Source organism: Passer montanus, unplaced genomic scaffold, assembly GCF_014805655.1.
Source record: "Passer montanus isolate IOZ18808 unplaced genomic scaffold, ASM1480565v1 scaffold5, whole genome shotgun sequence".
NCBI classification, from domain to species: Eukaryota; Metazoa; Chordata; class Aves; order Passeriformes; family Passeridae; genus Passer; species Passer montanus.
In genome coordinates this window covers 3,164,313-3,187,574 of record NW_024369929.1, presented here as the reverse complement: position 1 = coordinate 3,187,574, position 23,262 = coordinate 3,164,313, and the positions used below count along the sequence as shown (strand labels likewise).

The window sequence follows — 23,262 nt, the reverse complement described above, 5'->3', positions numbered from 1 at the left end:
TTTGAGTGGTAAGAACTGCCTAGTAAGCCTCTAGGAAAGAAGGTATGGAGTCCCATGTTGCACAAATCCTCCTGCAATACCACCAGAAGAGAAACTTATTCCCAAAAGAAGGGCAGGTGAGCAAGCCTGCCTGATGGGACATTCACTGGGTACCCAGAGTACCAACAGAGACATACAACAGGAGGATGGAAGCATGAACTGAGAAATAGGAGTATTCATGCTGCCACAGTTTGGCTTTGTTTCAGACAGGAAAGACATTTCTTTGGATTTTGGTCATTAATGTCTATCCCAATGAATGACTTATAACCATAAGGAAGAGGCTGGGTGCAGAACAAGCCGATTTTGTTACCCTTGGAGAAAGCCTCAAACGCTTTTTGCCACTGCTTCTGGACAGAAGTCTTACTAAAAATGCATATTACAAAACAGAAAAAAGCACAATCCAAGTATTTTCATCCTTACCTGGATTATGATATATTTCCCCAACATACTCAAATGCAAAAAGAAGCTGAAGATCTGTTGGCTGAGAATAATGAGCTATTGCAAGGCACACCTAGGAAAGAGACATTTTTTACTGTTACTTAGATATTGACAAAAAATTACTGCCCTTAATTGTAACAGTGTCAAATACGCAGAGCTGTGAAAAAAACTAAAAATCAGTCTTTTGAATTTTCTTTAATGAAAGGAGTATTTATCAATCCAGCAGAAGAACCTAAGAGCAGCAGTGTCAGTTCAGAAGGTCCAGCCCAGCACTGTTCTGACAGCAGCCAGCAATCAGTGCCTAGGGAAAAGGGGGAAAACACAGAAACAACACAGTGGAATTTTACCAGGACAATTTTAAACAATTAACAGTTCAGGCATGTCCTGAATCAGTATCAGTATTTAACAGCATTTGACAAATATTTTGGTTACAAAGTTGTCAGTTGGGCCAGGAGGTTTTTCATGTGCAACTTCCTTTTAAAAAAACCTTATTAGTTCTTTCCCTAAGATTATTAAAATTAAGAGTGCAGAACATGATTTAGGATTAGCTCCTAGACTTAAAATTTCATCAAGCACTTCTAGTCTCTCTCTCTTTGAATATAGATATTCACTAATAAATACAAAAGATTTGACAAAAAAAACCTATGTCTAGAAGAATCAAATTCAGGAAGGAAAAAAGTATCACATAGAGATTGGTGCCATTATTCTTCAAATTTCAGGACATGAATGGAATCTAACTTTGTCCTCTTCCCTCAATATTTGCTTCTGCATTTTACTAAATTGTACCTTTTAACCAGGGACAAAGACACAGTGTAAGCCCACATTCTTATCACCTAAATTGTTTTTCTTTTTTTTCTATCTTCCTTTCAACTTTTCCCAACTTTTCATATTTAGAAACACATTTACAAAATTTATTCAGAGTTCAGAAGTTTTGAATATTATTTTTGAAAAATATCCTGTGCATCCAAGAAATTGTTTTCTGTTTATGAAGGGAAGTGTCCTTATTGTGACAGACATAACAGAAAGATTTGCACCACAGAACTGAAGGAGTAGCAGTGCTGGCAGCACTGGGCAATGGGAACAAAGCTTGAGAGCTCAGTTATGCTGAGATCTGCATGGAGAAAGTTGCTGTATTTTTATTGTTTGTATGCAGCATCCCTGGTGTTATGGAAACTTTACTGTATTTTTATATACTTTGGCTTTTGACGGGGACAGTCCTCATTATTAATAAAACCAGTAATGACAGTAGACTAACTTGAGCTGAAAATGTTGTTTCACAAACACTCAACAAAAAAATTCCAGTGGAGTCTTAGAACAACAGTTTCTTTGACTGTTCTCCCCACACCTTCTGTTCTACAATGAAACTGCAAAGGAAAATAGAGGACAGAACATTCCAGGGGTGACAACTCCCCAAAAAACCCAAGCAGTACAAGTGTTCCTGGAGAACAGTAGAGCAGACTTTCCTAATGAACAGTTACGAGCTCATTTCCAGGATTTGATAAAATGTTTAATGGCATAACTGGCAGCCACGGACATTTTACTAAATCTTGTGATTTCAGTGTATGAACCAAAGCAGAAGAAGCCAGCTATTCAACAATATTTGGCCACTTTTAACAGATTACTTCTGCCTATCATTCACAATGAAACAAAATGGAAATCTGTGTATATGCACATTTTGACTTCCATACAGTAACTGATTCTGGCAGAGCTACTTCTCATCTTCATTTCTGGAGTGAAAGTTGAAAGCCTTTTAGTATGCTAATCTACTCTCAAGACTTCAGGACAAACTGCAGGAAAAAAATTCCATTGTGCTGCCAAATAACACAACAGGAATACAGTAAAACCTATTTTTAAATAGGCAGGCAGCAGCTGAAATCTCTGTCATTTGCCTGCCACATTTGAAAAAGGGAGTATGTGTGTGCTTTGTGAAGAGGGACAAAATGGTGGGGGGAGGAGATAGTAACCATCCAGATCCAGTTCCCCACAAAAAATGAGGCCATAGTTGTGCTTTTAAACAAAGCATGAGCTGGAAAATGCTCTGGGTGTTCCATGGAATAGATGTAACTCACACCATGTATTGCATGGGTGAAACAGTCCACCCACAGGCTCAGGACGTCTATTTCTCTTATTTTAAAAAGTGATAGATTTATCCTGCTACTGTCTCTATTTTTACATTTTAGAAAAATTCCACTCACAGACACACTAAGCAAGTACTAAAGACATACTAATTTTCTGTTTATTCCTCACTAAATCCCTATAATAGCTTTATTGTCTCAGAGATTCAGAAGACAAGCACATTCCACAGATCTCAGCAGATTATGGCCATAAGTAGAACGCTCTAAATTGGAAGACAAGCATGTTTTACAGGAAGCATTCTCATATCAAACTCAAAAATGTTTGGTATTCTTGCCAATTTACAATTGTGTAAAGCTGAAGATATTTAGGCTCAGACAAATAACAAGAGAATAGGCTGCTTGTTGGAAAATTCATTTATTAAAAGCAGTAAACACAATGGCTGTAGTTATTTCATAGTACAAAAGCCATTTCCCTGTGTCAGTGTCCCCTGTTCAACCTCTATCTGGGAAAAATAAATGATACTTTCAGGGCACACCCTCCTCTTCAACAGGAATTTTACCAAGGGCAAGAGCTTCAAAGTATTACTAATGCTCTTGCAGAGGAGTTGTGAACAACAACATTTCAGATGTGCTAAGTTAGCACAGTCCTGGATTTTCCCTCCTTCCTTAAGCCAGGCTACCTGGCTTATGAACTCTGGAAAAATACTGTTTTCCATTGCTACTCAATTCCTATCCCAAGCAGACACCTGTGGCAGGAAGTCACACAAGCAGGACTACATCAAGTCCCACAAACAGGTTTTGCTCATTTTCCTGAGCTGGAAAACCTATTGGGAAAATAAGCATTCAGCATTAGGAGAATTTTTAAAATTCATCTATATTTAAAAAAACATCTTTTACCTTTACCCAGGGAAGTAGTGGCTATGCCATCCCTGAAGTGTTCAAGACCAGAACAGGGCTTTGAAAACCTGGTGTAGTGGAAGGTGTCCATGCCCATGGCAGGGGGGGGGAATGAGATGAGCTTTAAGCCAAACCTTTTAAGCCAAACCATTCTGGTTCTGTAAGTTTACTTCTAAAAAATATTTTCGTCATCCCCTCCAAAGACAGTATCTTATGCATTCCCAGTGCCTTGAAACAGCACCAATTTTGTGAGCTGTATAAACAATTAGAACAAGGTAATAAAGTTGGGGAGGCAGGAGGAACACATTAGAAAGGGTCAGGACCGTTTGTCCAAAACTCTTACAAGTTTCATATTATTGTTCATAACAATTAGGGAAAAAAATGTTCCCCTCCATCCCAAGTGTTATGACGTAGGAAAGGCTACTTTTGATTGCACAGGAAACAAGATTTGAGATAAAAGATTTTCCTTCTGTTTTGACTGAGCATGTGATTCTGAAACAACTCTCATACTCATTCAAAAAAGCTTCCTGAGAAAAGAACTGAGAGAGTTGCAGAAGACAAAGGGATGAGAAAATGGAGATATACTCATACATATGAGGCACAGGGTGTGTGCCATCCTGGGGCACTGCCAAGATCCATGTGCACGGTGAAGCAACACACTGGCCATCACCTAACAGTCAGAAGATCTACAGCCTCACCTTTTCATACATTTTATTTTCTCAGCCTAATGTCCAATACTGCAGTGCCTAAAAAATAGCAGGAGTTTTCAGTTTGACTGTTTGCTGTCGTTTTTGGAACAAAATAATTCCTTTTCTCTAAGGAATGTGAAATGCTTCTTTTTTTGCACTGCCTAACTTAAGACTTCCCCAACTTGCTTACCCTTGCTTCCCCATCCTCCACTTCCTCCCACACCCATCTGGCTTTCCTTCCTTTGGAGACTCCTGCTTTATTTTAGAGACAAAACAAAATTAAACTGCTAAACAGCAGTGACTGCAAATTTCCACTCCTTCTATTTTTCCTTAATGCTTGTTTCCCAAATATCCACTAATAAAAATGAGGAAGAAAATATTTACCTGGCTGACTAATGCTGAGACAGTATTTTATTAGCATGTATTGGCTGCAACAAGTACTGAGGGTATTTTTCTAACAGAACTGATTTTTAAGCTTCTCTATAATAATTTACCTGAAAATAAATGAATGTGTTCTCACAATGTTTCTGCTTAAAGGCAAAGAAAAAGGCCTCTGAAAGTTCTGCCAACGTTACCCATGTGTCTACACGTAGTCAAGTCTGTCAGTTTGTCCACATCAGAAGCCTGCTTTCAAACTTGGATCCTTCTTTTCACAGCATCCAAAGAGATCCTTGGAAAGAGGATCTTTTGGAGATCCTCAAAGAGAGACTTGGAATAATCTCTATTCTAGTAAGGCAGCTTAATTAGTTATTCTCCCTTATGCCCTGTTCAGCAAACAGAGACACTTCCTTAGGAACAGATTACACTCTCTTTGCCAACACTAATTTATGTCACTGGATGCTGCTGAGTATTTCCAGTACGTGCAAGGAGCTACGCTTCAAACAGATTCCTTAACTGCATGAAGTTAGCACCTGTTGTCCTTCTAACTATTCTATAAATTTAAAGCTTGTTTTGAAACATGAATTGCCATGCAGGGCCCCCATCCAGAACCCCAATTCCATGGTCAGTGCTCTCCTATGGCACTCTCCCAGTCGGACAGCAGTGCATCCTCAGCCCAAGAGCAGGCCTCCCCTCACATCAGAACTCAGGTACACTCTAAGTCTCAGTCTTCCCTACAAAAGTTACACACACAGAGTTATTTTCAAGTAGATAGCTACCAAAATTTTCTTGTACAAACAGTTGGATGTAAATATAGATTAAAGAGGCCCTTGTGAACCTTAAGGAGGCCTGACCACTGTCTTATGTTTTTAAACACCAGGACAACCCTGCTAATATGTACTACCTGAAGGGCAGGAACAGAAACCAGATAAAATCTTTCCATACTCTGGTGCCAGCATGCCATGTAAATGTTAGAAAGAACAAAACAACTCCATTCAATATGATGTGTAAGACCACTCCAGATGTGCTCACCAGCATCCTAAAATAATTTAAGCAAAATCCTGATACAGAAAAACTGATCTAGGGATCTCATGGTTCTATACATTTATATTTTAATGCTAATAGAATAATGTTATTATGGAAACATTAGATTAGATTAGCTGAACCTGATCTCCCTTCAGTAAAAGGGCTTCTGTGCTACACCCACACAAAGCTGCAGTAACCTACCTGATGCACCGAAACTGCAACAGTAACCACACAGCTGATATTTGTACAAGTTTTCTTCCTCTCCACTGAGCACAGGCTGGCATTTGAAAATGGCAGTTGTTGCACTTTTGGTCACCACCAGCACAAGCTCTATAACCATAGAAGCTCTGGCTCTCTAGACCTAGCTGTTCTTCCTATCAGAAGACATCACCTAAGAGCGTGTAATTATAAATACCTAATGTAAAGGCCTTCATAAAATGGTTTCACTGTTCATTCTTGCATAAGAAAAAGTAGCACAAAGAATGTTAATGAGATGCTGAGTTTATTCTCCCCTCCTCCGGGCTAATCACTCTCCTTTGCTGTGACAGCCAATTAGAAACAGTTGCTGTAAAGATATTGCAGGAGATGGCTGCTCCAGGGGGATTTTGGAGAAGCAGGGCAAAGGAATGACTACGGAAAGACTGCCAAACGTGGAAGGCTCCAACCAGCACAGGCAGCAGGCAGGGGGCAGCCAGAACAGGGGCAAGGCCGAGCAGGGCGGGGAGGTGAAGGGGCTGAGCCGGTTCAGCAGCTCTCGCTCAGTGACTGCACACAGACTTATCCCTGGGCAGATGGTCCTTGGGACTTACGGGGCTAAACTAAACCTGATCCTACTGAGAAGGGGAACTGCTAAGCTGTGAGAGCAAAGCGGGTCACTCCTTAGGGAAGGGCGGCGGCAGGAACCGCACAGCCCCCCCGGCACCGGCCGGCAAGCGGGGAAACCCCAGCAAGGCACAGAGCCCAGCAGCTCCCCTGCCCAGGGAGTACGGGTCTTTGAGAGCAAAATGTTGAGAAAGAGCCCAGGTTCGTGGAAATTGGACCAAATGGTGATTCCAAGAGCTCCCTGGAGAACCTGCTGTGTGACACTATTAAGGATATCCATAATGCAGCACACTCAACCCCTGGGTAAATTAAGCTTATGACTTTCAGAAAACGTATCAAAGCTTGAAACATTTTCCATAAAAATGCAAACATCTGTTGTACAGCTGCAACGCAACATTCTGATTCCAGTCCTTAAAAAGATTTATTTAATAAATTAGTAACTTTTAAAAGTACAACAGATATGACAAGAAATACTGGTTTATCTTATATGATACTAAACAGTTAATACATCACATTAATTTTTTCTCCTAATAGATTTGACTCCAAATGTCTAGATATTCTCCTGTAACAAAATGTGAATAATTTGCAATTCTTACCCCCACTTCTCTATTAAAACATAATATAACAAAATGTTCTTATCAGCACAGCTGTTGCTACATGTAATGACTGCAAGGCAGAAATTCATAACGGGACAATACCTTTTTTGCACTTTCAGGACCTGCTTCATCAAAACGAAATCTGACAATACGGAAGTCTTTGCAATAAATTATTAATTCAGTTGGATTAAATTTCAGTTTTTGGTTGGGACCAAGGACCTTCTGCTTCCTCTTGGTGTCATTCACTGCAAAGAAGAGAAACCTATTTGACTGTGTTCTGTAAGGAAACAACATTGGCTCAAACAGATACAGTAATGTTGCTGCCAGAAAGTTTTTATTTATTGGCACATTTTGATTCAGGTAGAAAATCTGTTGATTCCTGTTAGTAAAAGCTTATGTTTCACTAAACTTAGAGTAAACCTCATGTTTTAGAAAAGGAGCAACAAATGTGGGCCAGTGCAAGACAATATAACAGATCAATAGCACCTAATTGTTGTAAAAAAAAATAGCATTTCTTCATTGTGTTCTTCCTCAGAAACACATTAATCTTTTCACAGTGATCACAACCAACTTTGGGCATTGAAAACTTATAACCAATAATTTAGATTACCTACAGTCAGAAAATCAAGTGTTTAACAGCCCATGCCATAAATAAAATTTGAAAATTTATCACTTTTATGAAATTTTACAATTACAAGATGAAAAACATTCTTAACAAATAAGTTAGTCTATAGAATCCAACTAATCAAAACCTGGTTCTCCACAAGAAGTATTTTATTTCTTCAGATCAAGATGCTGATTGCCACTTGCAGATTTTTGGAGATCACCAGTTATTAACTTGCTAAGAATTAGAGAGGATTAATAACTACAGCATTTCTCTTGTCAGAAATCCCATCTATGTCTAACTATATAACCTATTTTTACAGTTTAGTGTATTTCAGTGGCAGAGATTCAGATGATACAATGTAAAAATGTTGCTAACAAAATTTTGTACTGCTGCAACGTGTCTCTTCTACAACACCTGTTGATTCAGTATGGTAGTTACAAATATAAAGTCTATAATATTAAGACCCAACTAAGTCTCCTGCATGGCACCTCAAGATTTATTCAGCATTTGAGGCTTTTATCCTAATTTTAAACAAACCAAATACTTCAAATCAGGGAAGATTAATGACATGAAACCTCAAGTGTCTTACAATTCTGCAGAACTTAACAGGGAGGTAACAGTTTTGTACTGAATAAGAATAAAGCCTGTCAGTATACTTAGTTATTTTTGACATACCTGTGACAATCTGCTCAATGCATGTGAGTGGGACATCGTGCTCACCAAGGAGGAGGTTTTTATAATGGAATTTCTGAAACACATGAACTCACAGCCATTAATTGCAGTTCTGCAGTTTGCAACCAGATATACAGCACAACTTTGAAGAAACTATGATAAAAATCAGGCATGCCTAGGCTTTTCTGACAGGTACTACCCTTGCCTATTCCCAAGTAATTAGAGGTTAGATGCTGCTGAACTGCACACCCAGCAGTTCAGAAACCCCAGTGGAATATGCAAAATAACCTCCCTATTTGCACTGAATTTACTGAATTAGTATCCAAAATTACTCTTAGAAATCCAATACAATTTGAAGTATTATATATATATATATGTATATAGATATATAGATATATGGAATATAAGAAATGAATATAAGAAATCTCCAATTATTATTGCTTTTGTAAGCAGAAAGAAAAAAATAATTATACTTTCAGGGACAAATTTTGACAACTACTTCATGTCAAAAATTAATCTTTTGAAGTAGCTCTGGTCAAACTTCCTAACCATTATTGAATAAGCATCTATCTATTTTCAGAGCTATACATATCTTTAATTGATGGAACATTTCCTTTAAAAGCCCCAAATGGAAGTGCAAACTCTAATGAAAATAACACACAGCTCACTACTTGGATTTCCAGTGTTGTATGCTGTGCTGTTCAAAAACTGATAATTTTGAATGTCATGAGCTCTGCTGTGACAAAGCAGAAGAGTTCTTCTCCCCTCTCTTGTTGCTTCATCTACAATGAATACTGATTTCATGGTGACTTTGCCCTCCATCAGTAACACCAATAAAACTCCACCACGTGGAGAGCTCTGCTGATCTGACACTTGTCTAGTCTAAGGGACATTTGCAAACAGCTCCTTCAGGGAGGAACACATCTGTGTATAATTCCTGCTTTGTCTTTTGTAAAACCACTTCCTGGGGAAGCCTCCATACGTGGAGGTGATTGGAGCTGGATGTACTTCTGTACAAATTTCTTCCTCTTGTCCTGATATGAATGGATGGAACGGCAACACATTCAGAACAGAAGAGTGGAACCTCAACCCGTAGCCTGCTTAGAAAGCATCCATTTATATCAGATATGAGACAGCCTGACTGTGTGAATAATTCCACTTTTCACATTCATGGTGTAGCCATGTAAGCAATCACCAACCTGCAGTGGCATTGGGTCATCTGTAATAAAGGAAATCTTGAAGTTAGTGCAAACCAGCTTGCCCCACAGATCATACTGGCTCGTGTCTGTTGCAATGCACTTTCTTACAAAATTTACTTCATTCACCACAATTTCACCTGAAACAGAAGAAAGGGAGGGGAAAGGAGAAGCCTATATAAATCCTGTAGGTACAACAATTCTAAGTCTGTAGTACCAAGGAACTCCTAACTCTTTACCAGTTTCAAGTTATCCACCTCTAATGGGTAAACACGGAGTTTAACTAACAACACTCCAGGGAAAAGAGAAAATTACCATTCCCAAATGGACAATATTGTGCAGTAGTTAAAATGAAACAAAACACAAAACCAACAAAAACAACCAACTTAAAACCAAAACAAATCTCGAAGAACAAAAACCAAAAGAAACCCCACAAGAAACCCGACCCACTGTCAAACCCAACAAAACCACATACCACTTCCCTTAGATCCAGAGATCAAGATCTGCAAGTCTCCACTATTAAAAGTTCACGTGTTTGAACAACATTGTCCTTTAAACATGCATACATTTCTGCACTTCAGCTAGTATTTATTTTAAAAACTGAAATTAGCTGGCTATTGTTAAGTACCTCAGAGAATCTGATGAACTTCCTGAATTCAAAATCATCAGGTCACATCACATTTTTGCTTTATAAAGACATTTTCAGGTGACTTCAAAAAACAGAACACAAACACATTTCCAACTTTTTACTGTGACCGTATAATGAAGGAGACATTTTCTGGATTTCCTTCATAAAACAGAAGATCCAAATGATGAAAAAACAAATTATGCTAATTGGTCTGGCATAAGCTATAAAATAAAAAAGCATATAGGCAAATGAGACTGAGGACCATTTAAAAAGTGAATCACTACACAAAATGATACTTTTCAGTTCCGCAGCCAAAATTTCTGAAAGCTAAACAGTAACTCTTCCTTCAGTAATCTCACTTAGTAATTCTTTTTATTCCTGTACAGAGCTTTCCCTTCTGTCATCAGATCAACCACCTCCTGCTGCTGCTGTCTACCATAAATAGTGTGGGAGTACAAGTGTGTTCCAAGAAAAGTGTAATTTCATATTGGCTCTGAGATTCTCCTTAGAAGAAACCAAGGACTAAAGACTGCTGAAGCCTAATTTGCTCGTAACACGTTTGGCACGTTTAGTCCCAGTTGCCTGAAATGCCATCTCACAGTCATGCTTTGCAGGGAAACAGCAGCAATTCAGACAGCTGTACTGGCAGCAATCAGCTCCTGCATGTCCAAGGAGTAGAACCACAGCCTGGAATAAATTCCCCACTTAGCTCCTGCTGCAGAGCAGATCCTTCCTCAGGTGATTATCACTGCAGCCAAGTGACCATACCTTGAAAGGACTGCCTTTAGTGTCCCAGACTTGAGAGAAATGCACCTTTTGCTGTCTCCAGGCCCTCCAGCCCCTTAGCTATTTCACCCAGCTGTCCTACTGGTCCTTCTGGATCTCTTGCCTCTGATACGATCAGGGATCTGCCTGGAAATCACTAAGAGCAGCAGCAGCCTCTCTGCTTTTGGCTCAGTTGTTCAGCTATAAAAATGTCTTGGTCTAAGTCTGTAAGGTTGAGCTGCCAGAATTATGATCTGTGTTCTGGGACTGTTTGAAGATGTGAGGAGACAAGTTTCATTGACCTGTGTTATCATATACATCAATATTCTCTCCAGAAGTGGCAGGAACTGTGAAAATGTCTATAAACAGATCTTCAGGAGCTTTAAAGTCTTTCCTCAAACAGTGCTAAAATGTGTTTAAATAAGCTTTTGAATATGAAAATAAAAATCTGTTTCTGACAGCTTCAGTACAAATAGTTAAAAACTCATCCAAGTCCACAGCAGCTGAAAACAATGTCTTATAATGGGGTGCATAAGAATGACAAGCCCTATTTCTGTTAAACATTGTAGTGAAAATGTTTCAATACTTAGCATGGCCTGAAACTTCTTAATGCCCAGCATTTCTTCAAATAATCTATTTACTTAAATAACTGCAAAAGCCCAAACTATTTATTGCAGCATTTGGTATTAAGTCTTCAACTATTCAACATGAAGTTCTAAGTCACCTCCTGTGTATGAAGAAAAACAATCTCCTCATAAACTGAGATCTAAGTAATTTTTATTCCTCTCTCTCTACATTTTGCCAGTGTATCACTGCATTTCTAATTGAAAAATATGGAGAGCTAAATACACCATGAAATGAAATGCAACTTCATAGCTTTTTTGGGTAACATTCACTTATCTGTTACCAAGTATAATATTTTTTACTATCACATAGGAGACACTTCTAAAAGCAAATTACTATTATCAAACTATTTCAGTATTCATTACTTTCATGTAACCAAACAGTAAAAGAAATGAAATACATTCATAGATCTTCGATTTGAATTTCCTACAGTTTAAAACATGCCCGCTACATCATTCTCTTTCCAAAGCCAGTCCTTTTTTACTTCCCCCCTTCATTCCTCATAATTGTGTGGTTACACTGCAAATGTTAATTCTAATCCTATTTTAGTGCAACTGCATTTAGTTTCATTCCATCCAACACAAACACATTCTGGATTTTCTGGCCTAGCTTATCTTCTGCTCTCAGGTTTGCAGCCCTAACCCAGAACTGTCCATTTTGAAGCTAAGGATTAAGGTATGGCAGGACAGAGAATGTGTGCATGCCAACTTCAGCCAAAGAATGAGAAAGTTTGAAAACCGCATCTATTAAATTTGCAAACACCTCTATGAATTTTTTTTTCAAGATGCAGCTTTAGAATTTTATGTGACCCATCTTTTATCTCTCATTTGGGCATCTATAACAAGCTATACATATATATATATATACACATATATATATATATATATATATAGTGAACTTCTCAAAATGAAAATGAAAATTTAGGGAAGTAGATAAACAACACGAGTAGTAAGTGCAGGACTTATACAATGAATCCTTCTTGTGTTTGTAGTTGAGTAGGTGATTTCTCCTACACAAGACAACAACAGAGCTATTCAGAGATATTACACTGCACATTTCTACAATGTAGCTGCTGCTTTTTTCCAGTAAACAGTCACAAGCTGTTCCAGACACGGAACAGCAGTCAACACTTCCATCTGACTCCAAGAGTCAAAGAATGATCTCAGGAGACGAGAGCAGTTTGTTTAAACTTTGACAGGAAACCAGAAGAGAAATTACAGGTTGCCACCCTTACATAGAAAGTCTAATCATGTTTAATAAAAATATTTCTACATTGAATACACAAATCACAAAAATAACAGGAGATACTGAAGGATCTATCTGGATAATACACAACCTGACACGCAGCTTCAAAAACTGTTAAACTTCTGAAAAATTCTGCTATATCTCCCAAAAGCACATGCAATCTGACTGTGGATGTTAAGAGAATTCATGGTATGTATCTAATCCAGCACAATGCATAACCCACTACAATCAAAATAAAAAGCAGCCAGCAGAGCCTGGGAACACGTGGGAGCTGGGAGAGAGGCAGGACAACCCTGCTGAGCACAGGGATCAGCAGGAGGGAGCTCTGGATAGCACAGCTGTGCTCTGCCCCAGCCTGCAGCCACACCACCCTGCACTTGAGGCAATTTGGTTCCTCAAAACTTGAAACACAGTCCCTAATCACTAACCACCTAAAATAAAGGATGTTCTACACCATTTTCACTACTATATTTTTGTAACTTTTGGTGCCCTGCCTCACAGGATGAAACCTAATTTTTTTTATCTAATAAAGGTAGCAATTTGTAACTTTTCAGGGAAGAAGGCTGATTTGAGTAGCATCAATGACTTCAACCTTATTAATGCAGGAGGTGATACAGACTGAGCAGTTTTCAACTACTCTAACAATACTGACTGAACTCAAAAATTATGCACAATTAAAGGAACTGAACAGTATTTTATATACACAGACACATACACAGATCAATACACATACAGACAGATGGGGCATGGCACACATACATACACACACACATCTTAAAAAGCTAACAGGCATTATTTTTATCACATTAAAAATCTGATACTGGCTAGAGGCAATGAATAGCTGAAATCAAACTCCATAAATCAATAATGCAAATCCTACAAGCTCAATAAGTTTGCAGGTACCCTGCATGCTGCTAAGGGAACTTCCCCAATGCTGTACCAGAAGCACAAGAACAGGTTTACCAGCATAAACTCTCTTTAATGAGCATTGAAGCTCTATGGATATGTTCAATGTCTAACAGTCATAAGCATAACAGGGGTTTTTAAGTACTTTAGGCAGTCATGTAATTTCTACCTAAATCCATAAAAAACGAGCACCTGGAAGCTGAACTCCTGTTTCCCATTTACAATGCTGGTGATAATTATACCCAGGTAAGACAACAGAAAACCAGCTTGGCAATGTGAAACATAGTCTTAGAAGTTCACAATAGAAAAGCTCAAGTTAATTCAAGTAGCTATTTAACTGTTAAGAATGCACAATAATGAGTTAAGTTGTAAAATATCTGGCAAATAATTAACTTTCGGAATTTCCCAAGTAAGAATTTCCAATAAAAACTTCATTAATAAGTAACTGAAATCTACCTCAGTTTTGTCCCCTTATCGGCTCTCTTGTGAATACCAAAATTGTAGGAGTTTATTAGTATGCATCAAGCATTTAGATGTAAATGTCTCTAATCCACTTCTAAATGAATCTTCTGCTCAGTGTGCTCAGACACTTCCAAACTTAAGGAAAAAAAAAGTATTTGCAAGCTCATGAAATAATTGTCTTTCATCTATTTTCTGATTTTTATGAGCTTTTACAAGGTTGTTCCAAAAGGACGGCTCAATTCTGTGATTATTGGGGAATGAAAAACAATTTCCATTAATTTTTAACAGGAGAGCCTGAGATTCCAAAGAACAACTCTGACCACTGCTTGGAGAGTGGTACAGAGAGCTTGCTTTGCTGGTCTTACTAGAAAATTGTTATTAAAATATCATATATTAATATTTTATTCTTTTTAGTATGCTAAGAGAAAAGAGCTCAGATAAACTTTTTAAATGCTCAGTAAGGGAAAAAGTAGCAAAAAAATAAAGGCTTCCTGGTAAGTCTTCAATGATCATCTCTGTGTTTCCCATGCACAATAACAAGATTAAAATCAGTATTTGCCCAGTAATGGCTAATCTTTATGAACATTGCAAAAGAGAAAAAAAAAACAAAAAACCAAAGCCAAAGAAACCCACAGCTGGGACCTGAGAAAATAATTGCTTTTCTGAACCAGGATGGGATGCTCCACAAAAGCTTTCCCCACATCTCAGAACCTCAGTGAAGGACACAAAAATATAGAGTAGGCGACAAACAACAGGAGTTCAGATGGCAAGAGGGGAACATCCATCAGGAGCAAAGCTCTCATTATCAAACAGATCGAAACCAAAGCATTGCAGTAAAATAAATAACTGCTTATAGAATTGCTTTAATCCAGGAACCTGTATTACCACTCAAAGAGAAACAATTCTATATTCAACATTCATTTCACCTCAAGCCTTGTGCTGGCACTGCCATTTATGACAGACTTTGTTAGTCTCATCAGAGAACTGATCCAGTCTAAAATGGATTTTTTTCTTCCTTTTTTGTCAGTTCAGATTTCACCTGAATTAGCTCTGATCTGGCTTGTTCTTTGGTTGCATAAAAAAGTGTCAGCATGAAGTAGTTAATAAGAACACACCTGTGTGTGAGAAGAATAGAATAATAAACAGCTCCTGTTGGCATCTGTATGTATAGTTGGGCCAAATTAAAATACACTCTTATCACCAGAACCCCTCCAATAAGAGTTTTGGCAATGATTTGGTCACAGTTCTGTAATGTGAACAACAGACAAGCCAGTGACGAGGGAGAATGTTTGGTGTTTGCATATTTTTAAGTCTGGCCACGTAAACTACAGATTCCCAAACCCTGACTATGCTTAAACAATATCATCAGTAACAATTTGAGCAGACTGAGGTTTTCAGCTTGTTATTTTGTAACTGTGTTACCAATACAAGCTACAAATGCTGAACTTCTAATGTACTACTGAGTCATTGTTAAATTATAAAGGTTTGGCTTAACAAATAAATTAATACAGAAGTATTTGTTTAGAAATTAGTTTGGAATCAGTTCACTGAAGACTTGCTTCATTGGAAGAAAATATAATTGCCAAGAGACAAAACCCCCAGTAGCTTGGACAGATGACAATTCAGAATCTACTGGATTTTAATGGCCTGTAGCACTAAACAAATGTGGGGCAGAGCGTGCAGAAACCAATTACTTCACAACTTCTTTGCAAAATGCACATGTAAAAACATTAAAATACTTAATTTTAAAACAGGGTCATCCTTCAAGCTTCAAGGAATTATTTTTGTAATGGCCTATGGCTAATCTGCTGCATAAAGGAAATTATTTTTGCTGATGTTTACAAATACTAAAATATATTACAAGTCAGAAGCTTTAGGAAATGCCTTTTATAACAAAAGGCAAGACAAAATTACTCCATCCAGTAAAATCTATTTCTAAGATTGTATCTGGTACTTAGATTCTGCATGCAGACTGCCTTGGTTGTACTTATGTCCTTAAAAAAATCAAACCCAAACACAGAACAAGCAGTTAACTGAACCCAAACCACGCCTGAAAATTTATTTTGAGCCAAACAAACAAAAAAGCTGTAACAGAAAAAGAGTACTTAGTATATACTTACTGTAAGTGACAGCTCATTCTAAATCTAAGTCAAATGTTTGGTTCATTTTTAAACTTCTTGCAGTATGAAAAACTAGTTTGCAGAAACCTGTTGTTTCAGGTTTCAAATCCAGAATTCAAAACTCTCATAACTTATATAAAACTTCTGGCAATCTTTGTACAGACAACAAAAAAACCTGAAACATCTACTTTAAAAAAAAGCTTCAGGGAATTGCATTGTTTTCCAAATTGCCATTCTGATTTTCTAATCTGGCCATTCTTAAATGCTGAAAATAATTTCATGCTCTTGTATGACACTGATGCCTGAAAACAAGATGCAGCTACAAACCTTTTTTGCTTCTTTTTTTACATCACCTATTAATTTTAAAAACAAACAAATGAATTTTCACAGTAACATTTCAGTTTCAAATCGAAAACTTGTCGCAGGTTAAAAAACCTAAGCCTGCAATACGGTGAGTCCTGCTCAGCTGCACAGGGAGGGAGGCTTGGCGAGCCCTCCACAACACTGGGAATGAGAATCAAGTGCTCTGGAGCAGTGAGGAGCTGCCTGCAGCAAGCTCTGCTCAGGTGCTATCAGCACTGACAGGCTCTCGCTGCTCGCCAGCAGCACATCCTCAGCACATCAGGTAATGCCTTCCTGAACATCAATACCTCGTTCCAGAAACAGCCACAGGAAAAGGCACCGACAGCAACAGCACTTGTACCAACTAAACCACCACAGCTTTCCCTCGGAGGCATTAAAGCAAAATGATTCCTAACAGCCAAGCAGGGCAGACCGACAGGTCCCGGGGGTTACTGGTGAACCTCGTTAAGCTGGGCCCGGCTCCACGATCCGCACTCGCTGCACAGCGCGGCCTCGGCTCTGCCGCCCGGGACACTGCGAGCGCAGGAATGCCCAGGAATGCCCAGGAATGCCCAGCAATGCCCAGCAATGCCCAGCAATGCCCAGCAATGCCCAGGAAGGGGTGCGGGCTCCGGAGCAGCGAGGACAGAACGCACCTGGGGCACGACTGCACCAGGGTGCCTCAATGAACGGCGAGCTTCCCTCTCCTATCACATGATGTGTTGCAGCTGCTTTGGAACACATGACTCAATGTAATAAGGAATTGCAGAAAGCAGAAAAAAACAAAAAGCTGGGAGCTAACTTGCGAGACAAACAGACTCTTCTAAAAGATTAAATATTTCCATGATACAGTCTGAAAAACCTCCCAAAATTAAATTTCTACAGTCACTTGCATTTCAAAAGGCATATAGATATAAAAAAGCCAACAGAAATAAAAAAAATCAGGTGGTAAAGTCAATCAGAATTATTAAATAAAAGCCGAATATATCCGATGGCAAAAATCTTGAACAGGATACATAATTCAACCTCAGCAAAAAACAGGAACTCATTCAGAATTAATCAAAAAGATGATTACAAATATGGGAAACTTCATGTTCAGGACCAACTAAGAAAAGCCAAAGGGAGGCAAAACAAAGTGGACATATAACACGTCTAAAAATCACAACTTGCATCAAATGGAGGAATATGGCTTGATGTTTGCTGCGTCCTACAAGAACTAGGATTTATCCAAAGGAAGTGGATGGTGGTAATTTCAGGGGGAAAAAAAACCCAAAACCAAACAAACCAAACAATTAAAAGGAGTTCTAACAGCATATGATTAAACTATAGAACTTGTTACCATGTGAAGCTGTGGGTGCTAAACGGCTATAGAAAGCAACTGCATAAACTCAAGTAAGCCAAATCCAGCGAGAGGAACTGAACACTGCTCTGTGATATCCCGTGACTCCTCACTGGGGTGTCCCCATGAGCCTCCTGCAGGAGGAAAAGCCCCACGCTGCACTCTGCAGAGGGAGCAGCAGGGAATGCTGCTTGCCCTGCTCCCCTCTGCCTGCGGCCAGCAGCAGCGAGAGGGGACATCTGTCCCTGCCCAGCCGTACCTGTGCCCTGCTGGTCACCGCGCCGGGGACAGCTCTCAGCTTCACTTCTGTCATCCGAAACGGGGCAGACACAACAGACACCACCGGTGCACAACTGCTTCCAGTAGCACCTCACCACCACCGCCCCTTTAACTTGCCTTAGCATGAACAAGCCTTAAAGATAAAAGTTACTATTCTAATTCAGTTTAGTCTATCATGTAATAACCATTTCCAGCCTTTTTGTAAAAAACTTACAGGTAGCAACTACTATCTTAATCTACTAGAAAATTAGCATACTGAGCAACAGTTTAACTAATTCAAGTTGACATTAAGATTCAGGAGGAACAATCCTTTCCTCCCACAATCAGATGCTCCACTGGTTACATAATCTGCTGCAGAATGCCCTGTGTGAGCAACAGGGAGGATCTCATTGCCTGGTCTTGCCCAAACCACAGTGTGGCACTGGTTCCAGCACACACACCAGACTGGCCCATTGTCCATCCTGGTACTGCCCTTCTGCACACTGCTGTGCCACTCACATCATGGAGACATGCTGCAGTCACAGTCACTTGTGCTGGACAGGTTTTCTCAATGATGAAGCTGATGACTACAGACACAGTTATGGAAAATAGGCTACAGCTGATCCCCAGAACAAAACACACCTTCAGATTTAACAACGTGAACTCCACACTCCCCTAACGTACACAGACTCATTTCCTACCAGCCAGGCAAGGCACTTTAACAGACTGACTGCTAGACTACCTGCTATTTCTGTAATTTTCCTCTTTGACATGCTTGTAAAACTAGCAATGCACACAAACAAAGAGGAAAAAAGTGAAACTGTTACAGAGGCCAACTCTTAACTAATTCTGCAGAAACTCTCACTCCCAGAACTAACACTAGGAAAACAGAGCTGCAGAAAGAAAAAGAAAACATTTTTATAACTCTACTTCAAACCTATATAATTTGTTTTGCAATGAAATTATACCAAATTTTATAAAATTACTTGCTTTTCTCTACTGCAGTATCAGTATTGTCCCTTACAACCAAGGTTTTCACTTGTTTTACTGATGATACTTGCTCCTTTTCCCAATAAACACCCTCCTCAGGGCATACAGTTCCAGGAGAACACAGGCTTTTAATCCAAATTCTGATAAGATGTGGGCTCTGGGCTCCAGAGGAAACTTTTAAAACAAACTCTAGGTTGAAAGTTGATTCCAATTAATTTTCTTTTTTGAAGTAAAAACCACTTCACTTTCTAACTAGACGTATTATTTCCTAGCCTGTAACTCCTTGTCCTAACCTTCACTGCACAGAAATACAAATTAGACAACAGGGTATTTAGCTCCTTTGGAATTAGTAAGCAAGCCACTCCCTCAGAGTCACTAAGTTTTAGGAATCAAAAGCTTAACACAACCATTTGCAGGTTTCAGGTATTACTAAAGCCAGTACCCCTTGTGCTAATGTAACTTAATTCCAAAAGAACTCCTTAAAAACTCCACTACTTAAAAAAGTGTAACAAACATTCAGGCACTCAGGCTTATCTCTGTTCCTGAGAGCAAAAGCAATTTCACACAATTGTTAAGGATAGGATATTAGGAATGCCATACTGAAACTGTATTTACAAGGAAGTGCAAGTCAGCCTTAATATAATTAAATGAGTTGGAATTTGGCCAGTAGCATGGGTTATGACAAATCCACAAGCCAGTCTATCCAACAGTACAATGTGTACTTGTTTATGCACTTTTCTACAGCATGGCTGATGACAGAAACAAAAAAATGTCTTTAGGCTGGTGCTTAACTTCAAACAGGAAGAATTGCATTTAAGTAATTAAAAATAAGTCACTTCTAACACCCTCCCAACTCTCATACAGAGTCATGAACAGATTTTCTCAGAGCTACTCTGTGGCTATACAGAGCAGTGAATCTCATTGTGAAGTAATTCAAAATAATACCTTGGAATGATATGGAGGTGGAAATTTAAGTCTGTGGTACTTCATACTGTGGCTTCTACATAACTTGGGGCAAGTTACTACAAATGTCCCAAAAGCCATGAAATGCTGACTTCAAAGAGAGTGCATGGCAAGGAAAATAATGCAAAGAGGGAATAAATACAAGCCAGTTGAGAAAAACAAACCCAGTCAGCACCATTTTAAGAGTGAGTACTTGGGAGTTTCACAAATAGAGCGTGAACCACGCTGCAGAAAGTGGCAGCACAGAAGTTACTTTCTGTGACTGCTCATGGCCAGGTCCCACAGCAAAGGCAAGATGTGCTACATTTTGAGCAAAGCACTCTCATACTGCCCTGCAGTTGCTGTGGAATGTCTCACAGAAGAACATGCAGTCACTTCCTTGTGAGTCAAAGGCCTTGGACGAATATCAACTGCAACATAATCAGCGAGATGCCAAGTGGTAAGCAGAAGTTTTGCAAGCATAAAAATATAACTATTTCAAATATCAAGCAATCTCAGCAATGTATTTTAGGACATTTATGCCTCAAGCAAATTCTGCATTCTTTTGTTTCGTGAAGAATGTCAGGCAGTTGTTATTTACTCTTCTACAGTATTTCAGCCTCTTAGGTACCTCACTGGACCATATCACATATCAATTAGTATTGCTAAATTAGCAACAGGCCCATGTAAAGCAGTGACAGAAATAATTTTTAAGAGTTGTTTATAGCTACATCACTCTGTGTGTGTAAATTCATATTTTTAAATAAACATTCTGATTTCTAAGAAAAAACTGTAGAATGACATTGTTTTAAGCTCAAAATTTTCCTTAGAAACTGCAAGCCAAATTTATTACTGTTATGTACAGTTTGCAGTGAAAGTAGTCTTGGGAACAGTAGATTGTTCCTTCCATATCTGAAAAAAGGTTTTTAGAAATCCTCATTGCTCAAACTGTCATCTACCAGAGACTATTTCTTATTTAAAACATGGACATCATTAATACCCTACATTTTTATAAATATGTTATGATGAACAGTAATAATAGCTTTATTTCACCCACACCCCAAAAAGATTATTCTGTAGAGGTCTGAAGACAAAAATTCCAAATGTACCTAAAGGCACCATAATCCATAAGACTAAATGAATAAAGATGGCACTAGAAGTTTCCCAATACAGAAATCAATCATACCCACACACTGGAAATTCTCTGACTATTTTCCTTTAAAATAAAGGAAGACTCTGACACAGGCTTTGCTACTGGCTTCTGCACACAGGTAAAATCTGACTGTCTGATGAAAGCGTAATTACCAGTAGTCTTCCAAAAGGTGTCAAGAATGCAAAAACACTTAAGAGAGGTTTAATTTCCATTACTCACAATAAAACCAAAACATTATTCTATATGTAGTAAAGCATCACACAGGCAAAACTGCCTATGCATTCACTTAGTGTTTCAGGTGTGTTGCAATAAGTTTCTACAGACACAAACATCATTACCTTTTCCTGCTCAAAAGCAATATTCCCTCAATGAACAATGCTAAGATTAAAATATACCAAAATCAATGCCAACAGAGGTATTTGTCAAACTCCTGATTCATGCCTACCTGGTAAAAGTACTGGTTCCAGTTTTTTAATTCTTGGTTCTGATGCTATATTGTCATCAGCCTGAAGAAAAAAAAAAAAGATAATTTACTTAATGCTCAGAACTTCACAGTCAGACACAAGCCTGACCTGCTTGTACAGAAGAGAAAGTTGTTTTAACTTAAAAAGTTCATCTTAAGGAGCTAGAATCCGATCATAGCAAGAGTTATTAACAATTTTGAGGGCATTTAGATTTGTACCATAAGAATAATAAATTTTTTAAAATATTAATGTTTAAAGAATTGGGTAACCCAAATTATCACAAGTCACAGGGTAAACAAAAACCAGTTTGGCTTGATACTCCATAATGGCCCAAGAACTTCAACAAGTTTTACACATATAGACACTCAAGTTCAAAAAAACTCTACTAATTTCTAACATGCACAGCTTTCCAACATAGGAAAGATTTTAGAAAAAACTTAAGGCCTAGAACATGCATATGCCTACTTGCAGTTCAATTTCAAACCTTCAAAATTAAAAGCTTCTATAAAAAGACTGGAACCTTTAGTGAAATAACCCACATTTCCTACAATGATAGCAATATAACCATTTCCCAGGACTAGGAATATCCATAACTGTGTTACATCGACATCTCACTCCTATTAAGAAATTGGGAAAAAACCAAGAATCCGTCAACATGTCAAACATGTTGCTAGAAGAGGTCCTGCCCTGTCTAAAGTAAATAAATATCAATTTCTGTCAAGTGCACATTCAGATGACACAAAAAGTCCTGTCCGTACTATATGCGCTATTTATAATTTATAGGTATACTCGGTTTTCTCATTTATGCCATCAGACAGGTTGTAAACATGAAGCGATGGCTACAGGTGAGAGTTTAACTATGCACAGCAGCGCCCGCTCCGCTTTCTCCTCATCCCGCCCAGCGCTGCGAGCCCAAACACCTGAAGCACAACTCACAACTTCCCAAAATAATCTCGCACGGGCCGATTTTAACGAACACAAGACTTTATTTTGATACAAGTCCTGCTTCCCGACCACCGTGCGGGCTCTGTCCGTGTGCGAGGCGCACACCCGGAGGCCGAGGGGCTGCACCCCGAACCGGCTGCGCAGCTTTTGTTCCCCGGTGCCACGGAGGGCTCGGGGACCCGGCAGCCCCTCCACAGGTGCCGCTCGCCACCCCCGGGCCAGCGGCACAGCCCCGGGGCCAGCGGGCACAGCCCGGGGCGGCACCTCGGCCAGGGACAGGGACGGCCCGGGGCAGGCAGGGCAGGGCAGGGCACGGCAGGGCGGTAATGGCAGTAAAAGGCGGTTACCTGAGGCAGAAGGTACGACTTGAAGGTGGGTTTGGGCTGCTTGAGGGAGAACATTGTGGCCGCCGACGGGCGGGCCGGGCCGGGCCGCGGAGGTGGTACCGACGCCCGCCGGCTCAGGCCCGGCGCCCGCGGCCGCTCGGGCTGCGCTCCCCGTCACACCGCGGGGGCGGCCCCGGCGCACCCTCCTTCCCCAAGGGAGGAGCCAGCGGCCTGGGCAGGCCCGGGCTGGAGCCGCTGCCGCCCCGCATGGAGCCCCCGCGGCTCCCTCCGCCTCCCCGAGCCGGCCCAGCGGTTAAG

General features: G+C 39.5%; 1 protein-coding gene across 4 annotated transcripts in view; it reads right to left on the bottom strand.

Moving 5' to 3' along the window:
- The window catches only part of MTMR10 (myotubularin related protein 10), a 33,739-nt gene extending 10,488 nt beyond the window's left edge, over positions 1-23,251 (bottom strand). For 2 of the 4 annotated variants that reach the window (XR_005629168.1, XM_039723473.1), the window contains exons 1-5: positions 18,126-18,285; positions 9,439-9,575; positions 8,243-8,315; positions 7,063-7,205; positions 460-550 (exon numbers count right to left, since the gene is read on the bottom strand). Coding sequence is in view for 3 of the 4 variants with exons in the window: in XM_039723473.1 (XP_039579407.1) it covers positions 460-550; positions 7,063-7,205; positions 8,243-8,315; positions 9,439-9,575; positions 18,126-18,270 (589 nt within the window). In the remaining variant the exon portion in view is untranslated. Of the gene's footprint in view, positions 1-459; positions 553-7,062; positions 7,206-8,242; positions 8,316-9,438; positions 9,576-18,125; positions 18,286-21,654; positions 21,716-22,965 lie in introns of those variants that run through there. The other 2 variants (XM_039723474.1, XM_039723475.1) reach the window with 2 other exon arrangements.
- Positions 23,252-23,262: the final 11 nt, after the last annotated feature.